This window comes from Dipodomys ordii, unplaced genomic scaffold (genome assembly GCF_000151885.1).
Source record: "Dipodomys ordii isolate 6190 unplaced genomic scaffold, Dord_2.0 Scaffold10, whole genome shotgun sequence".
NCBI classification, from domain to species: Eukaryota; Metazoa; Chordata; class Mammalia; order Rodentia; family Heteromyidae; genus Dipodomys; species Dipodomys ordii.
In genome coordinates, this window is record NW_012267226.1 from 2,156,463 (window position 1) to 2,175,816 (window position 19,354).

The 19,354-nt window shown below is 45.5% G+C and overlaps 1 protein-coding gene across 1 annotated transcript in view; it reads right to left on the bottom strand.

Annotated features, from left to right (window-relative positions):
* The window catches only part of Glb1l2 (galactosidase, beta 1-like 2), a 51,644-nt gene extending 34,481 nt beyond the window's left edge, over positions 1 to 17,163 (bottom strand). The window contains exons 1-4 of the mRNA XM_013009583.1: positions 17,045 to 17,163; positions 4,079 to 4,276; positions 2,543 to 2,611; positions 1,886 to 1,981 (exon numbers count right to left, since the gene is read on the bottom strand). Of these exons, the coding sequence (XP_012865037.1) occupies positions 1,886 to 1,981; positions 2,543 to 2,611; positions 4,079 to 4,276; positions 17,045 to 17,130 (449 nt within the window). The 5' untranslated portion in view covers positions 17,131 to 17,163. The remainder of the gene's footprint in view (positions 1 to 1,885; positions 1,982 to 2,542; positions 2,612 to 4,078; positions 4,277 to 17,044) is intronic.
* Positions 17,164 to 19,354: the final 2,191 nt, after the last annotated feature.

Consider the following 19,354-nt stretch of genomic DNA (forward strand, 5'->3'; position numbering starts at 1 on the left):
ATCCCTTCACAAAAAGGTGATGCCAAGCTGGGTGAGAAGATTCATCTAAAAAAATCCAGCACTCAGGAATCAGAGGCAGGAGAAAAACAAGTCTGAAGCCAGTCTGGGTTTTACCATACAGTCTAGTCTCTCTGTGTCAAAAAGAAAAACAAAAAGAAATAAAAAACAAAGCCAAACACTGGTGGCTCACATCTGTAATCCTAGCTACTTAAGAGGCTGAGATCTGAGGATTATGGTTCAAAGCCAGCCCAAGCAGGAAAGTGTATGTGACTCTTATCTCCACTTAACCACACACAAAAACAAAAACAGAAAACAGAAGTGGAGCTGTGGCTCAAGTGGTAGAGGACTAGACTTGAGGAAAAAGGAAGAAAAGAAAAGGTTACTGACAGTGCCTAGACTGAGATCAAGCCCCAGGACTAGAAAAATAAAAATAAAAAATGGGTAGGAATCACTGGAACTGGACTAGAAAAGACCCAAACACATCCTTCCCAAGTTACTCAGAAAAATGAACCTGACCCAGAGACTGACTGGCTGGCTGGGGGACTTACTTGCAGGAGCAGCCCTGGGCCTTCAAAACTCTGCCTACAAATAGCCACAGGAGAGCCTGGGAAAGTCTCTCCCCACTCTATGGTGTGAGTACCAATTCTCAGAGGAACACAGCATCATAGAATAGTTCCAAAGCTGGAAGTTGAGACCTTCTTTCTCTGGTGAAGCTGTGAGAAAAAAAGCCTCTGCACCTTCTGCCTGATTTGGAAGCCCAGAACATGGTCAGTATACGTGGTACACAACGGAAAGGGAGGCAGGGTCTACCTGGCTTTCACAAGGAAGGAGGCATCATACAGGCCTAGAGCTCCTCCTGGGGTCTAAGCCCAGTGGGCCCCTCATGAATTGGCAGGTGCCCCCTGCAGGGAAATCTCAGAGAAAAGTCGCTGCTGCTTCTAAGTTAAGAATGTTAAACCCTGTTGTCCTCTGGTGCCCTGCTCCAGCTGAGCCCCTAGGAAAAAGCTGACCAGGTGCAGATTTCTAATCCCCAGGGAGGGGGCAGACACTCTGGCTGTGTTCTCAGCCAGCTCAGAGGCCTGATCCTGGATACTGAGAGATGGAGAGAGAAGGCTCTCCTTAGGGAAGAGTGAGTAGAGCTGGAAACAGAGAGGAAACGAGGCCAGGGCTCAGTGTTTGTGTTGTGCAGAGACAGTTTCCTGGGAGACCTTGGGGCCAACAGGCTCAGTCTTCTTTCCTCCTGGGGCAGCAAGGAATGAGGAGGCTGGGACTAACACTGGGGACAGAGTGAGGTTAGAGAGCTTATACCGTTAAGGAGAGAATCTTTTTACTGAAAGTAAAGGCAGTAACAAGATGAATGGTCCTAACTGACTGATTCCTGCCCAGGTTGTTACTGCAACCCAGAGCACTCAGCATAAGAGACTCACTTAGGAAGATCAGACATTAGGAAATTGGAAGAAAACAGTAACAAGAGCTTCTCTTTTACTTTCCCAGTACTAGGACTTTTAATAAATGAGTGGTAATATCCCTAAGAAACAGACAGGGACAAGTTTGATTTTTCCCATTTTGTAACAGGCTGCTAAGATCCAGAGGGGATCAATGACTTGCCTGGGGTCCCAACTCCAGAATTGGGCCCAGAAGGACAAAGTGTTTCAGAATGATCAGCCTTCTGTGTTGTTGATAAAAAATAACCAATGAGATTGTGCATGGGCAGTTACTGGTATCATTCAAAATGGCCCCTCCTGGGAGTTACTTATTCTGGAAAGTAAGCTCAGCACAGAATGGAAACTGTACCTCAAAACAGAAACTAAAGCAACATCTCTGAATATTCTGCACTAGCATTGAGACACTTCAAGTTACTTTGCAGCCCCTTAGCCCCGCTTACCTGGGCAAGCCCCCGAGGTCGATCTCACTGCAGATGTAGGGGCCTGGTCGCAGAATCACCCACAGCCCAATCTCTGCAGCCATCAAGATAAAAGCCCTGAGGAGGGAAACCAAGTCAAGTCCCCTCCAGATGGTCCAAGAGGAGAGATAGTGTAGGAGGAACCCACAGCTATTACAGGCTCCTTTCTTTCCCAACCAGGGAAACTGGAGGAAGGAGGCACTAGAGTGCCACCAGGTTGGAGCCCAGAGACTCTGGGAAGTGGTTTGTACTGATCCCAACACAGTGAGCAAATGACATCAGACAGGGTACAGAATAGATGTCTTCTGACCCAGAAGCAGCCCCCCACCCAGCCCAAATGGCTAAAGTGCACTACAGAGCTGGGCAACACCTGGGGTCTTGGGTTCACTGAGCTTTACTGGAGAGCAGGTAGCAGAGGATGCAGACTCAAGTCCCCAGGTGACAAATAGGTCATGGCTCAGAAGCATCCAGGGCTTGGAGGCAGAGCCTCTCAGCATCCTGAGAACAAGGCACCAACCCCAGTCCTTCCAGTTCTCAGCTGGGACATGTCTAGGACTCCTCATCAACCCCAGGTAGCCACCTCTAGCCACTCCCCAACCCTAGCTCAGGCCATGTCACAAAAGCAGCAAGACCACGTACTCAAGGTCCAGGTTCCCAGAGAAGTTGAATTTGCCTCTTTCTGGCTCATGGAGGTTCCATGGAACATAACTGTAAAAGGAAAGATAATTAAAGACAAGAGTTTATCATTGGTCTCACTTTGCCTCCAGGATTACCTTTTTATCCCTAAATCCTTTTCTGATGGCTGAAGGTATGTTTCTTAATGCCTTCTGGCCCAGAACTGAGAATTAAGGAAACAGACCTGAAGGTAATAGAGAAGCTGAGGTCCAAGGTAAGTCCCAAGGGACTGACTGGGCATCTCCTTAGGAGAAGAAAGACAGTCAGCTAGACTTGGGTAAAACATGACATATACAGGAAGAAAGTCTGGCTCTTTAACCACAGGTTGCTTTCTACCCCTACCTTTCACTGGAGAGAAAAAAGGAATTCATCAGAAAATAAATAAATAAAAAGGTGAAAAGAAATTTCGGCTTTCAGTCATAGTTTTACTAAAGCACACAGATTTCCAAAGTTTGCAACAGAATAGCTCTTTTTTTTTCTTTTCCTTTTTTTGGGGGGGAGGGTAGGGGGGAGAAAGGTCAGCCCTGAGGTTTGAACTCTGGGCCTGAGCACTGTCCATGAGCTTTTGTGCTCAAGGCTAGCTCTGTACCACTTGAGCCACAGGTCCACTTCTGGCTTTTTTTTTTTTTTTGCAGTTTAGTAGAGATAAGAGTCTCATGGACTTTCTTGCCCAGGCTGACTATAAACCAAGATCCTCAGAAAGAGGAATATTGAAACTCTAGACAGGTGGCCTCTCACGCAGCTGACTCCAAAACGACTATACACAGCTGTGGCACAGATGGGCTGGAGTTGTTTGTGAAAATACCATTTGTAGTATCTTGTAAGAAGAGGAAGAGACACCAGGAATGCACACTCTGGAAAGGCCATGTAAAGGTAAGGACAAGATAGCATTCTACAAGCCAACTAGAACAGCTCCAGATCCACACTTTGATCTCTGATATCTAGTCTCTAGAATCATGAGACAATAGATTGGTCCTTCAAGTCATTCACAAATAAATATTTATGATCTCTGAATCACTTCCTACATATACACTTTATTCTTACCTCTTTTGTTGGTGGTGGTGGTGGGGCTTGAACTCAGGGCCTGGGCACTGTCACTGAGCTCTTTTGCTCAGGGTTAGCACTCCACTATTCTGAGCTACAGCTCCACTTCTGGTTTTTGAGTGGTTAATTGGAGATAAGAGTCTCACGGGGACTTTTCTGCCCAGGTTGGCTTTGAATCATGACCCTCAGATCTCTGCCTCTTGAATAGCTAGAATTATAGGCATGAGCCACTGGCATCCAGCTTCTATTCTTTTGAATAATACTGCTATTTGGTTGATCTTTTCATGCCTACAGTATTAATAAAGAGTTCCGTGGGGCCCCTGAGGGAGGGGAACACTTACCCTGCAGACCTTAGCAAAAGGCTTGGGCTGGCTTCCCCTCTTACATTTTTCCTCCTGTAGACAACTAGGAGCCCGTTTGGGAGCCAGGCTTGGGGAGTAGGGGTATTGCACTCACGTGGTGAGGGTATTCAAGCCACAGGCTCTCATCTTAAGCAAGCGGTCCCTCCAGTATTCCTTAGGTACACGGAAATAGTGTATGGAGCCCCCGAAGATCCAGAAGGTGGAGTCCTCCAGCATGAAGTTCTGCCCTTTGGCTTGCAGCCCCAACTGCCGATGCCGGAGCCATGGAGGAATGAGAGTGCTCCAGTCCAACCTGAGAAGACAAAGGGCCTTCCTGGAGCCTGGGAGCTGCCAGGCAGACGCAAGCACCAATATGGGGAAGAGATCAGCCTCCTTGCCTCCTTCACAGATCCAGCCTGCTCCCAGAGGCACAGCTCCCACCCTCCCACCTAACCAAACCTTGGAAGATGTCTTCCTTCAGCACCATTCGCTGGGCTGCGGCCCGCTCCAGGGGAAGAGCAAGCTGACACCAGGAACAAGACAAAGACAGGCTCAACATGAAGACGCATGTGCTACAAGGAGAGAGGATGAGGCAGGGTCATGCTACATGGGACAGGGAAGAAGACTAATTCTAGACTAGGGACTTGACTCAGGAGAAGCTGCAACCCCCAGGCTTCTACCACAGCCATCTGACTAAACATAAAAGCAGCAGCTACTAGAAAACAATACCTCCGAACCCTCTCACGGCCACAGCCACCAGCCCTGGGATGCAGATACCTGAAAAGAGGCATTAAGTCATTGGCCAGACTTCCAAGACTTAACTAATTTCTGAAGAAATTGTGTCAGCTACAAGACAACCCAGTATAACCCAGTGGGTCAGAATAACTTCTAGGGAGCTGCAGTTTCCAGCCAGGAGGCTAGGACTGTTGAAGAGAGAAAACAAGAACTAGAGTGAGTCAGTGCCAAAGACATCTTTTTCCTTGATCCCTTTTCAGACAGGTCCTGGCACTAGAGGGCATATCTCCAGGCTAGGTGTCTCTGCATAAAAAGTTCCCTGAGTTTCAGGAGAGATTGGGTCCTGATGGCCACACAGGGAAAGGTAGATAGGACATCACTAACCATTTGGGAATTTTCTAGAACTACTTATGGAGAAATAAATCATTTTCAGCCAAGTGCCAGTGGCTCATGCCTATAATCTTAGCTACTCAGGAGGCTGAGATCTGAGTGTCGTGATTCAAAACCAGCACAGGCAGGAAAATCTATAAGACTCTTATCTGCAATAAACTACTCAGAAAAAGCCAGAAGTGGCGCTGTGGCTGGAGTGGTAGAGCACTAACCTTAAGAATAAAGAGGTGCAAGGATGGTGCCTAAGCCCGTAATTCAAGCCCCAGGACTGGGAAAAGGGAAGAAGAAAAAAGAAGGAGGAGGAGGAGGAAAAGAAGAAGGTCATTTTTACCTGTTCTTCCTACTTCTCACAGACCCAGCCTCAAAACTCACACTGATACTACAGGAGTACACCTCTGCTCATCACCTGTGTACAAGAGACCTAATATCCATACTTTTTTTTCTCTAAAGACAAAAGTGCCAACTCCCACAAGTGATTTATAAATGATTTGTGAGAGCCACCTATGGAGACTGAAAACCAAAGCAATATCTGAACATGGAAGACTGGACACAAATCCCTGGCAACACTGTCCCCTGACGTTAAGGACAGCATCCTTGGGAATGTTAAGTTTCTTCCTCTGGAATATTACCAATGCCTGTCACCACTGCTTAGAAAGGTGCTATGAGGGTCAGGTGACAGGAGACACTGGCATGTGAACTCAAGGTGTCTTGCCAGTATCTGGAAGACATTTGTGATAGCAGTGTATATCATAGAGAAGAGCTTTGGTGGGTTTTATTTCGTTAATAAAAGATACTCCCAACCTTCCCATTTTCTCCATTTCTCCATTTTGAATATTTTGAAAATACTCCCATTTTCTCCATTTGAGTATGAAAAATGTTATTGCCAGGCTACCTTAATACAGTTTCAAAAAATGCACAGTAAAGGATTCTGTACACTGAGATACTTCTGGACCCAATCCAGGCCCTCAGCCAGGGGTTAGCCAAACTCAGCCATGGACCAAATTCCACCTGCTTAAGTCAAAAGAATTAAAAGAGGTATTGGGAAACAAAAAATCACAACTTCACACTTTAGTATTTTGGTGCGTATGCTGATACAAGGGCTTGAACTCAGGGCCTTTTGCAGTTTGAGTCACACCTCCACTAGCATTTACAAAGACTCTAATTGGCACATTGCCATATCTGCTATCTACATACAGCTGCTTTGGGGTACAGTTAGGTAGATGCAATAGAGACTACATGACCCACAAAGTTGAAACCCTGCCAACTACTGTCCTAGTAGGTGGAGCTCTAGGTTACTCAGATCACATGCTGGGATAACCACCCGGCACCTATCTGGACCTTCCTATAACTGTTCCTTTTCTTTTCCACAGGCTCTTCCCTTTGATTATGAACTCCTGACCATTCTGACTTTGTTTGAAGCTGCTCACATCAGAAAGGATCACTCCTTTTATTTCAACCTTATTTCCTCCAAGGAACACACTCTGCCTTTCTGTCTGCCCTCCATGCCTGAGGCCCTCAACAGGCTCACCTTACCCCTTCCCCCGAGTCCCCACTCAAGTTCCTGCTAGGCTTGCCTCAGGCTAATATAAGCACAAATTGCAGGGACAGATTTTTTTTTTCTTAAAAATGGTTTTCCAGGGCTGGGAATGTGGCTTGGTGGTAGAGTGCTTGCCTCACAGGTATGAAGCCCTGCATTCGATTCCCCAGTACCACATACACAAAAAAGGCTAGAACTGGCGCTGTGGCTCCAGTAGTAGAGTGCTAGCCTTGAGCAAAAAGAAGCTCAGGAACCAGGTCCAGAGTTCAAGCCTTAGGACTGGCAAAAAAAAAAAAAAATGTATTCCAAAGCTGGGTGCCATTGCCTCAGACCTATAATCCTCGCTACTCAGGAAGCTAAGATCTGAGGATCGTGGTTTAAAGCCAGCCCAGGCAGAAAAGTCCCCATGAGACTCTTATCTCTAATTAACTACTCAAAAACCAGAAGTGGAGCTGTGGTTCAAAGTAGTAGAGTGCTAGCCTTGAGAAAAAGAGCTCAAGGATGGTGCGTAAGTCCTGAGTTCAAGCACCACAACCAACAACAAGAAAAAAAGGCATTTTGGCTAGATAAAGTGGTATACCCCTGCTCTGGAGAATCACTAGTTCAAGGTCACCCTGAGCTACACATAGAGAACCTGTTTCAAACAAAAATAAAAAGTGAAAGTCAGGCACCAGCTACTCACTCAGGATGCTGAGCTCAAGGATCATGGCTTGAAGCTAGTCAGGACAGGAAAGTCCATGAGACTCTTATCTCCAATTAACCACCAAAAAGAAGTAGAGCTGTGACTCAAGTGGTAGAATATAAGCCATGAGTGAAAAAGTTCAGGGACAGTGCTCAGTCCTTGAGTTCAAGCCCCAGGACTGGCACAAAATAATTAATTAAATTCACTAGTAAACAAGGCACCAGTGGTTCATACCTGTAATCCTAGCTATTCAAGAGGCTGAGAAGCCAGCCAGGGCAAGAAAGTCCATGAGACTTTTTTTTTTTTTTTTTGGTCAGTTGTGGGGCTTGAACTCTGGGCCTGGGAGCTGTCCCTCAACTCTTCAGCTCAAGGCTAGTAATCTACCACTTAAGCCACCGTGCCACTTGCAGTTTTCTGGTGGTTTACTAGAGATAAGAGTTCCATGGACTTTCCTGCCCAGCCTGGCTTTGAACCGTGATCCTCAGATCTCAGCCTCCTCAGTAGCTAGGATTACAGGTGTGAGCCACAAGCCCCTGGTGTATGAGACTCTTTATCTCTAATAAACCACTCAGAAAAAAATCCAGAAATGGAGCTGTAACTAAAGTGGTAGAGTGCTTGCCTTGAGCAAAAGAAATTCAGGGACAGTACCCAGGCCCAGAATTCAAGCCCCAGGACCAGCAAATAGATAGAAAGACAGATAAGAAAGCAAGATACTTTGACAGTATGGAAGCTCTGCCAACAATGAACTATAGTGACCAGTCTAGGATGACTTCTCCAAGTGCAGTCTACAGAGTGCAGAGTATTTTCATCCACAGTTTGTTAGAGATATATAAACTCTGGAGCCCTACTCATTCAACATCTGCATCCTATGTTAAAGGTGAAGAAGAACCAACCAGGCACTAGTGGCTTACACCTGGAATTCTAGATGCTCAAGAGACAGACAGACCCAAGACACTCTTATCTCCAATTAACCAACAAAAAGCTGGAACTGGTGGTATGGCTCAAGTGGTAGAATGTCAGCCATGAGTATAAAAAGATCGGGGATGGGAAGGTGGCTCAGTGGTAGAGTGCTTGCCTTGCATGCATGAGGCCCTGGGTTCAATTCCTCAGCACCACATAAGCAGAAAAACTTCGAAGTGGCGCTGTGGCTCAAGTGGTAGAGTGCTGGCATTGAGCTGAAGAGTTCAGGGACAGCGCCCAGGCCTAGAGTTCAGGCCCCATGACCGACAAAAAAAAAAAGATCAACAAGAGCATGAGGCCCCAAGTTCAAACCCTAGTATACGCACAAAAACTAAGATGAAAAAGAACCAATCTATATTCTCTCCCTTAATATATAGACATTTAGTCTCTCACTCTAAGGAAATACAGTCTTTCTTTCCTAGTTCCTCTGTGCCCTCCTATTTTCTAGATATAAAAATATTTCTTCCCAGGCACTAATGTCTCACAGCTATAAACCTAGCTATTCAAGAGGCTAAGATTTGAGCATACAGGTTCAAAGCCAGCCTGGACAGATATAGCCCAGAGACTCTTACTACAATTAGACAGCAAAAAGCCAGAAGTAGAGCTACTGCTCAAGTGATAGAGTATTAGCCTTCAGTGCAAAAGTCAATCAAAAGGGTGAGGTATTGAGTTCAAGACCCAGTAACAGCATACCAGTATACACACACACACACACACACATCTTAGTGCTTCTCAAGAGGCAAGAAATAAATATTGCAAATAAAGCAACCAAATAAAAATTGCTATCAAATTCCAAAATCTGGAGAATTTAACAGCTTCCTTTCTGGAAATTAAAAGAATGAATTTAGGGGCTGGGAAGGTGGCTCAGTGGTAGAGTGATTGCCTTGCATGAATGAGGCCCTGGGTTCGATTCCTCAGCACCACATAAGCAGAAAAAAGTCCAAATGGTGCTGTGGCTCAAGTGGTAGAGCACTGGCTTTGAGCTGAAGAGCTGAGGGACAGTGTCTAGGCCCAGAGTTCAGGCCCAGGACCAACCCAAAAAAAAAAAATAGGATGAATTTAGTAGAAAGGAAGAATGATAAACACTGAGTATTAGATGACTCAAGTTAAAGCTTCCTGTTCCAAACCACAAAGCATCATGCCAATGGTTATTAACCCTAATCGTAATTATTAATACTAATGAGTGTCATATTAACTCCCATCATTTCCAGAGTAGTTCACTCAGTAATAATAAAATAAAGGAAATACCAACTGCATGGTTTAAAAGTCAAAGGGACTTCAAAGTTAGGCTTGTCACTAAAGAACTACCCAATCCCAGAGAAAACCAAGGTGTTTTTGCTGGTTCTTAATGATCGGCACACTTGTGATTAACATTTTTTAGGAGAAAACCAGGGACACCTGTATTCTGTGGAGCTGAAGCCTATACTGGCATTCATTTGTGAGGTTTCTGTTGCTTCTCAGCTGGTTAAGAAAATGAGTAACAGGCCTTGTCCAGCCTTGTGGTCTCTGCTCAGGCAGGCTCCCCTCATAGGCCATACTCTATGCCTCCACTGGAAAGGGGGATGGCCATGTTCATCATCTAGGAGAGATTCCTAGAAAAAGACATTGTGTGTCCTGATTGCTGATAGGGCCTCGCATGGTAAAAGTCTTCTATGCCCCAGCCCCACCAGTTTCCTTTCAGCGAGTACAAACAAGGCATTATCATTCATATAGGCTGTGCAATGAAAGCATGAAGCTGAGGACATGAAAGAATCTCTGAGAATTATTACACCCTAGGCTGAGGAATTTTCATCAGGCTATGCCAGGCAGTGTGTGAAGCCTTCTGACACTTTATTACTGATCACTGAGATGGATCCTTTTATATATTTTTTTATTGTAAAGATACTGTACAAGGGGTAACCATTACGTGGGTAAGGTCATGAGTCCATTTCCTATTGAGCATCGTTATCCCCTCCTTTGTTATCTCCTCCTTTGTTTTTCCCCTACCATCCCTTCCCTCCCCACCTTCCCAATGAGATGGATCTTGAGGACAAAGGGTACAGGGCAGGATGAAGAAGGCAAGATGTCCCTGGGCATGATAAGAAGTGTCAGGTGGGTGTGTTGGAATGAAAAAGGATATCTTTCTCTTTGGATGAGTTTTAAAGAGGGTCCTGTAGTATGACTGGGACGGGAAGAGCCCAGATATAGTCCCCTATTTGAACAAGCTCCTTGAATGAGGTATGCTAAGCAGGACAGTCTTGAAATGCCTCTTGCCTGCTAAAGGGCTCTCCTGTGGCAGCTGAAGATTCTGCCAACTCTTGATGGACTCCATGGCTTTACTTAGACCACAGTCTTCTCCTCCAGGCATCCTTTCACCACACTGTCTTCCCAGACTCCAATGGGAGTTTCATGACCTGCAGTAGAGGCCAGGCAACCACTGTGCCATCTGAAGCAGGCCACAGGTAATGGCAAGCTGAATATCAGTCTGCAATTACCAGAACACAGTCTTTACTGATCTCAATGGTTGACTCTATGAGTACTAGACATAATACATACTTGGTCCCCTGAGATGACAACTTACAAGTTCAATTTCCAGGTAGATTGTGATCCTTACTGGAGCTTCCTAAGGCAGAGATTCAACTGATTCTGGGTCCAGGACAAATTAACGAACATATCAACTGACTTCATTCTTCCCATATGGATAAAGACCATGATTTTAGATGACAGGTCTATTAACCCCACCCCCAAAAGCCTCACCACATGTATAAATGTCCTCACTTAGGTTGTAAATGTAAATTTCTATTCACTGATCTCCAGATTCTGATTTGCCTATAGGTTCCCATGAAGTCCTATTTCCTGTTTCTTTATCCTAACCATTTGGGGCATCTCCATCCCACCCATCTGCAGCCCTGCTCTCTCTATCCTCAGCAGAGGAGGTGGAAGGCTTACAGAAGTGATTTATTCTTTGGCTCAGGCCTCTACTTCCAAGTACTGACTCTTGGACCAATCATTGGGTCCCAAGAACTTGCTGACCAGAGAAACAGAACCCAGTGCTGTGTCCAGACTAGCTTCCTGCATACTCCTAGTGTTTTAGACTCTTGCTTGCTGGGACTTGGACTTTCCATTCCCAAAGCAAGCACATGAATTCTACAGAGACAAAGGCCCAAGACATCACTGCAAGCATAGCACCTCTGAGAAGCTTGCCAGCCAAGAACAGGCCTAACACCAGGCTCCAAAAATCAGGCCAAATGGCTGCCTACCTGATAAAGGGCAACAGTTCCCAGATACTGTAGGAAAAATATACAGGAGGAAGTCTGTACTAGACCAACACCTTGAGATTCAATAGTGAGATAACAACATTTCTTCATTAAGAATCCAACACAGGACAATGAAAACTACAGGGGTGTCCCGAGATGGTGTTCTTCACTCTTGGGAAATTTTCCCATTAATAATCTCATAAATCAATATATTATTGTATCTCAGCCTAGGGATAAGTTAAAACTCTGATAACTCCAAGGGGCTCTACTCTTAATAGCCACCCTCTCATCTTGGAATATTTCATACCTAGAAATGACTCTGAAAGGGGCTGGGAAGGTGGCTCAGTGATAGAGCGCTTGCCTTGCATGCATGAGGCCCTGGGTTCAATTCCTCAGCACCACATAAGCAAAAAGAAAAAAGCCAGAAGTGGTGCTGTGGCTCAAGTGGTAGGGTGCTAGCCTTGAGCTGAAGAGCTGAAGGACAGCACCTAGGCCCAGAGTTCAGGCCCCACAACCAGACCCAAAAAAATAAAAAATAAAAATAAATGACTCTGAAATCCAGGAGCTCCCTTCCAACCTCCCAACCTGCCATCTCTTCCACCTAAGCCCCTCTTCCTTCCCTGCCACCAGATAATGATTTATTTTAAAGATATCATGTGCAGATATAAGAAGATAGCCATATGCATTTGTCCATTAGACACATAATTTATTTAAACAGCCCTCTATTGATGAGCATTGATTGTTTGCAATCTTTTGCCTACTAAACAGAGCTATAGTGAATGTCTGTTGGATATATTTCTGTCAGTAGAACTGCTGACCATAAGAGATATTCACTTAAACTTGATAAGGTATTTCCAAAATAGCATATTCCATTTCTGTTGGGTCAGCATAAAGGTTATGCTGAGGTCAGCTCCATGGTCTACAGAAGGAAATTCTGTTTACTGTGTATAGGGATATATAGATTCTTGGGTCTCATAAGAACTAGCCTTTTTCTTATATACCTTTATTAATAAGTCCCATATTTTTTTTAAATATTTAACATAGCCAGGAACCAGTGGCTCACCTCTGTAATCCTAGCTACTCAGGAGTCTGAGATTTGAGGATTGCAGTTCAAAGCCAGCCAGAGCCAGAAAGGTCATGAACCTCTTATCTCCACTAAACACACACACACAAAAGCTGGAGCTGTGGCTCAAGTGGTAAAGTGCTAGTTTTAAGCCAAACAAAGCTCAAGGACAGCTCCCGAGCCCTGAGGTCAAGCCTCAGGACCACACACACACACACACACACACACACACACCATTTTGTATTGCTTCCTGTCCCATGATGTCATTCCATTTAGACCTATGGAATATTTCCAAGATCAGATGGCAGGATGGAAAGGTAGAAAGGAGCTCCTGGGTTCTAGAGTTCTTTTCAGGTATAAAATGCTTTGAACTCTTTCCATACTCCACCATCTCTTCAATGCTTCTCCAGATGAGCATCCAAGAAAACATAATGTAACTTTTAACATTTCATGAAAAACTTAGTGCTTTAAGCCAGGTGCCAGTAGCTCACACCTGTAATCCTAGCTACAAAGGAGGCTGAGATCTGAGGATCGTGGTTCAGACAGACAGGACAGAATAATCTATGAGACTCTCATCTCCAATTAACAACCAAAATGTGGGAAATAGAACTGTGCTCAAGTGATACAGCACTAGCCTTGAGCAAAAAAGGCTCAAGGACAAAGCCCAGGCCCTGAGTTCAAGCCTCAGGACTGTACCAAAAACGGGGGGGGGGGACATCTAAGTGATTTTATTTCACTTACTACTTCTTTGATCTGATGTGAGAACAAGTCTTTGGCCAACCTTTCTGATATATCTGCTGTCAAGACTATGGAATACTTTGCTCTCAGTTTTCTGGGTATCCCAGTCCCTTAAATAAATAAACTCACCAATAATATCAATGCTTCAAGACAATGCTCATTTCCTCCATGATTGGCTAGCATGGCCCTGAGAAACTGCCAAAGCTAACACTTCCCTGCACAAAATAGATCAGACATCCCATCTGAGCCATTGCTCTGGCTGCTATGCTTGACAGTTCCCAGATACCGAATACAGCACCAGAAGATGAAAGGGACAGCATTCAGAGTTTGAACATTCCAGAAACTATGAGTCAGGCCTTTAGCACAGTAGAGTCCTAGAGTCCTAGGCAAAGCTTATAAAATCCACAACCTCACAAAAGCTTAGTAGGAGAGACAGTTTATCCACATACCTTTGGAAGACAGGCTATGATTTAGATCAAGGTAAGTGACCTACCTAAGTTATCCACCTTTAACAAGGAGAAGAAGGTTGATTGATTTCCCTTTTCTTTGTTCAAAAAGAACTTGGGATCTGTATGGCATGGAACTGAGAGGAAATGAGTGGGATGCTGGCTGCCTTCTGGAGGCCTGCCCCCGTCCCTGTCACTCTGTCTCTCTCCCCTCCCCCTCCTACCCTCTCCTTCCTCCCTCCTTCCTTCCCTACCTCCCTGTGTCCTTCTCTCTCTCTCTTTTTCTCTCTCTTTCTTTCTCCTTTTGCCAGCTAAAATTTCAAACATAAGACATGTAGAGGAGATTGAAGTATTGCTCGGTGATGCATTTTTATTAAGAAAAAAATCACCGTGGGAACCATGTTGTGATCATATCAAGCAGGCTTTCTTGTGTTCATGGAGCGGTAAGAGGAAAGAAGATGCCCGGCAACTGGCTAAAACACATGGATCTCAAAATAATGTGCTAAGTGAAAGAAGCCAAATGAGAGAGTACACATTTTGGGTCACATTTCCATAAAACTCTGTAGAATGGAAACCAGCAACTGGTGGCAGAAAGCAACAAATCAGTGGTTACTTGGAGCCTAGGGATCAGGGTAGAATGGAGGGAGAAATCTGGAGAAGCTGATGTATATTTTCACTATCTTCATTTATAGTGCTGGTTTCCCAGGTGAAGACATAACTAGTATGTACACTTCGATATCATAATTATATTTCATAGAGGTACTTTTTTTTTAAAAAAAAAAAAGCACTTATTCAGTCTAAAAAGCCTAAGGCTAAAATCCTCCCTAGAAATCCATCTAGCCCTCATATTTCTTAGCTTAGATGTGATGTAACCAAATACCTGACTATAAATCAAACAAAGGAAAAGTTAATAAAAGAAAAGGAAAAAAATGCTGAGGCCAAACAGATGCCCTCCCTCCCCCACCCTAGGTGCCCTCCAAATTCCTACCTTCTGGGGTCCAGAAGAAAGGCAGGTTCTCACAGCCAGGCTTGGCAAAGCTGTGAGCTGAGGAGCCAGCTCCTCATGACCTATATTCCACTGGCCACACCAACATTCCCCAACAGCAGCTGGGAGAGGCCCCTACCTCCCACTCATGTAATGACCCAGTCAAGGCTGGGGTAAACAAGGTAAGTCATGAAGGAGAGGAAGACTGTTCCTGCCAATTACCCCAACTATTAGAGCAACTTACAATCACTGCTGTCCAGCCTAGATCAGACAGAAGTTATTAGGATGATACAATCACAAGATAACAAAGATGTATATTCTGAAGATCCTAAGAGATGGCCTTGAGCTTGATTCTCTAGCCATAAGGGGTAGCAGAAACCTCAAGTTTCTTAAGCAGTTCAAATGAATTCCCAGGTTTGAGTTGCAGATATTAATCCCCTGTTGCTATGCCTAGGCCACTCCAGAGGCCCTACTGTGACTCCTATTGGACAATCCATTTGGGTGGAGACATAGTTAACTCACCACTCAGAAGGCAGGTTTCTTCCCAGCCTAGCCTACCACCCCATCTTTGACCTGACAGACAACAACAAACAGCCTCTTCTTCGTACCTTTTCCTTGGGCCTTGGATGGCGTGCTACCTGACTAGTCTCAACTCCTCAATGCTGTCCCTCAGGGTGACTTGTTTGGGACCAGCACATGAACAGCTACACCCCTGATCAAGAATAAGCAAACAGCAGGCTACCTGGAGGTCTCCTGAACACCCTGCTGTTGCAACATGTTCCTGCTGTCTCAGATCTGAGTGCTTCTTCCGGGGCTTACATCAGCCTTACACCTCTTGGGAAGCCGGGGATCCTACAAGAGCCAGAACTTGTCTTCCAAATAAGAAGAGGCTAGAGATCACCTTTAAGAAGAGAAAAATCAGCCAGGTGAGGTGGCTCACGCCTATAATCCTAGCTACTCAGAAGGCTGAGATCTGAGGATCAAGGTTCAAAGCCAGCCCAAGTAGGAGCTTATCTCCAATAAACCACCAGAAAACCGGCGCTGTGGCTCAAGTGATAGAGTGTTAGCCTTGAGCTAAAGAGCTGAGGGACAGCGTCCAGGCCCAGAGTTCAAGTCCCATGACCGACAAAAAAAAATTAAAAAAAGAAGAAAGAAAGAAAGAAAAGTCTAGAAACAACTGGCGCCTTCTACACCCCAGATTGAGAAAAGATCCATTTTCTCCTCCCAAAAATATTATGGCATTCTCATTATCTCAGAAACAAGTCATGTAAGTCAGGAAAAGGTGCAGTTTCTAAATGTGCTCATGTGGGGAAAAAAAAAAAAAAGCTCAAATTTTTAAGCTGTTATCTCCATTAAAAAAAGAAAAAAAATCTCTGTCTTCCAGTCAAAGTCCAGAAAGGTGAAGTAATGGGTAGAAAAAAAGAAAGAAGTCAAAGACAATGCTGCAGTGGTGTCTCTGCCACCAGTTCCCATGGCTCAGCCTCAGCTCAGCAATTCCAGGGCCAAACCATGCCATGTTGCTGGTCTGCTCCCCAGCAACAACAGACGTTTTGAATATGCAAAGTGCCAGGAATCGACCTGAAAGATAGGGCTGTAAACTCCTATAAATAGACACAGCTTAGAAAAATCCAGGAGTTGAGCACCCAGATAACTTTTACACTGACTATAGGTAAAAGCATTCCATCAACGAACCCCACCTCTCGCCATCAACAATTTGTTCAAAAGTGGGGTGGAAGCGAGGAGTAAGCTGGTGATGTGAAAAGAGGTAAACGGAAAGTTTCCCAATACTAGTCTGGTGTAACCAAATCAGGGCCTAGGATCTAGGACACCCATGGGCAACGACTTTATGACTGTGCTAGGCTACATTAATATTGCGCCATAACTGGAAACTTCTTGGCAGGCTCCGGATGAAATGTGGGGGCCCTGGTGAATATTAGAAGGGGGTTAGGCAGAGGGCAGTGATGGGGGCATCTGAGAGGAATGTGATGCCAGGTCTGCCAACCTCCCCAGAACACTGAAAGTGTCGATCTGCAGCGGAGCTCGGCATCACAGGTACGTTGAATGCGAAGTTCATTGTACAGATGCCTGGAGACTCTGGGGGCGACACCTGCTTGGTGTGTCACCGAGAGTCCTAGATCTCCTGCGAGGGTCAAAGTGCCTGGAGGTGCAGAAGGACTCTTGGATGTTGGTGAGCTCTAAGAAAGAAGAGGCTGGGACTATCACCCGAGGGAGTTCGGGGTTGGCGCCGTGGAAACGAAAGGTTTTGGGGTGTGTGCAAGGCACACGGAGGCTGTGGGAGGGGCTCTCACCTGCGGAGCACCAGAAAGCTCAAGATAACCAGCAGCAGGAGTCCGAGTGTGCGGCTGGGCCTCCGCCGGAGGCTCCACGTGGTCATCGCGCGTTGCTTGCACGCAGAAGACCCAGGTTCCACGCTTCCAGTCTGCGCTGAACCGCGCGCGGGAGCCTCGGAGTGGTGGGCGGGGCCGCGCGCCGGTCGCCCAGACAACCGTGCCGCGGCCCCGCAGGGTCCGCTGGCGCTCATTGGTTGTAGTCGGGACCCCGCCCTCAAGCCGAGGGGCCTCGGGAGAATAGGGGCGGGGCCGTGACCTAGGGAGACCTGGGCGGGGGGGGGGGGGGGGAGGAGGGGAAGACTCGGTGGAGTTGACTGTGGCGGGGTGCGGCTCGCCTGGAGCAGGTTTCCTGCTGGTCCCAGCTTTCCAGAGATTTGTCAGATCCCCACGGGTAGACTCCTCCTGACTTGCTGAGAGGCACTCCAAGTTTTGGAAAGTCTTTTCCTGCACGTGAAAGGCAGACAGGTGCAGAAATATTAAGCCTGTGTCCTCCACTCCTAGCATACTGTTTGGATAAACGCTCCCCCTTCCCGTCCTGCTACATAAGGAAGCATGTGTTAAAGGCACCTGCCACATTCAGGAGCAAACAAGAAAACCTTTTAAAACAATTTACATTTCAAAGAAAACAATTATTTGAAGAACTACTCTTGCTAAAAGTTTGTTCTTTGCAGACTTAATTTATAGTTCGGTGTGCTTCATACGGGAGTAGCCCGAGGTGGCTAGTGGACCAAAATATTCTGTCCTTGTTTTCCTCTAGTCTTATTCTGGCCCTGACTCCCAGTAGTTTCAACTTTTTATTTCGAAAAGGTGCAGATAAGCTGGGTTTCTGTGGTTCACACATGTAACCGTAAGCTACTTAGAAGACGATAATCCAGAGGACCAAGATTTGAGGCTAGTCTAGGCAAGAAAATCCTAAAGACTCGATCTGCAAAATAATTTACAAAATGCCTGGCTTGAGGTCTGGCTCAAGTGGTAGAGCTCCAGCCGGGAAAGCCTAAGAAATTGAGTTCAAATGCCAGTTCCTGGGAAAGAAAAATGGTCTAGATAAAATCCTCATAATTTTTGAAAGGATGAGTATTGTAGACATACAATTATGTTCCACAAGACATCATGAATTATTTGGGTAAAATCTATTCTGTCTAGCAATCACAAACCAACTAACTCCTGAAAGACAATTCAGAGTTTGCTTAAATTCTAGAGAAGCAAATTATTTGTTTTTAACATCAAAGTTTCTAGAATTACCCTAACAGGCTGAGTGCCAGGGGCTCACACCAGTAATTCTAGCTACTCAGGAGGCTGAGATCTGAAGATTGTGATTTGAAGCCAGCTCGGGCAGGAAGTCTGTGAGACTCCTATCTCCAAATAACCACTAAAAAACTTGGAGTAGAGATGTGGCTCAACGTGGTAGAGTGCTATCCTTGAGCAAAAAACTCAGGAACAAGGCGGGGAATGTAGCTTAGTGGTAGAGTGCTTCCCTAGCATGTATGAAGCCCTGGATTTGATTCCTCCATACCATATAAACAGAAAAGGCCAGAAGTGGCACTGTGGTTCAAGTGGTAGAGAACAAAGAGGCTCAGGGACAGAGCCCAGGCCCCAAGTTCAAGCCCCAGGACTGGCAAAAATAAATAAATAAATAAACAAACTCAGGAACAGCACCCAGGTCCTGAGTTCAAGCCTCAAGACTAGGACACACACACACACACACACACACACACAAACACACACATTTCCATGACCAGAGGCAGTGGATTACACCTATTATCCTAACTACTTGGATCTAAGCTCTGGAGTTTTGGTTGAAAGCCAGCCCTAGTAAAAAATTCATGAGATCCCAATCTCAATAAATTTAAAGTACTGGGTATATCAAGCACTAATGATTCACACCTATAATCCTAGCTACTCAAGAGGCTGAGATCTCAGAATGGAGATTCAGAGCCAGCCCAGGCAGACAAATCCTATCTCATGTCTCCAACTAACCTGCAAAAAGCTGGAATTGGAGGTATGGCTCAAGTGCTAAAATGAGGAAAAGCCAGGACAGAGTACAAAACCCAGAGATCAAGCCCCAGTACAGGTGCTCTCCCCCGCCCTCCACAAAACAAAAGGATGTTCAAGCCAGCCTGTGCAAAATGCAAGACCCTACTTGGAAAAATAACGAGCAAAAAGTGCTGAAGGAGGGCTGGGAAGGTGGCTCAGTGGTAGAGTGCTTGCCTTGCATGCCTGAGGCCCTGGGTTCGATTCCCCAGCACCACATAAGCAAAAAGAAAAAAG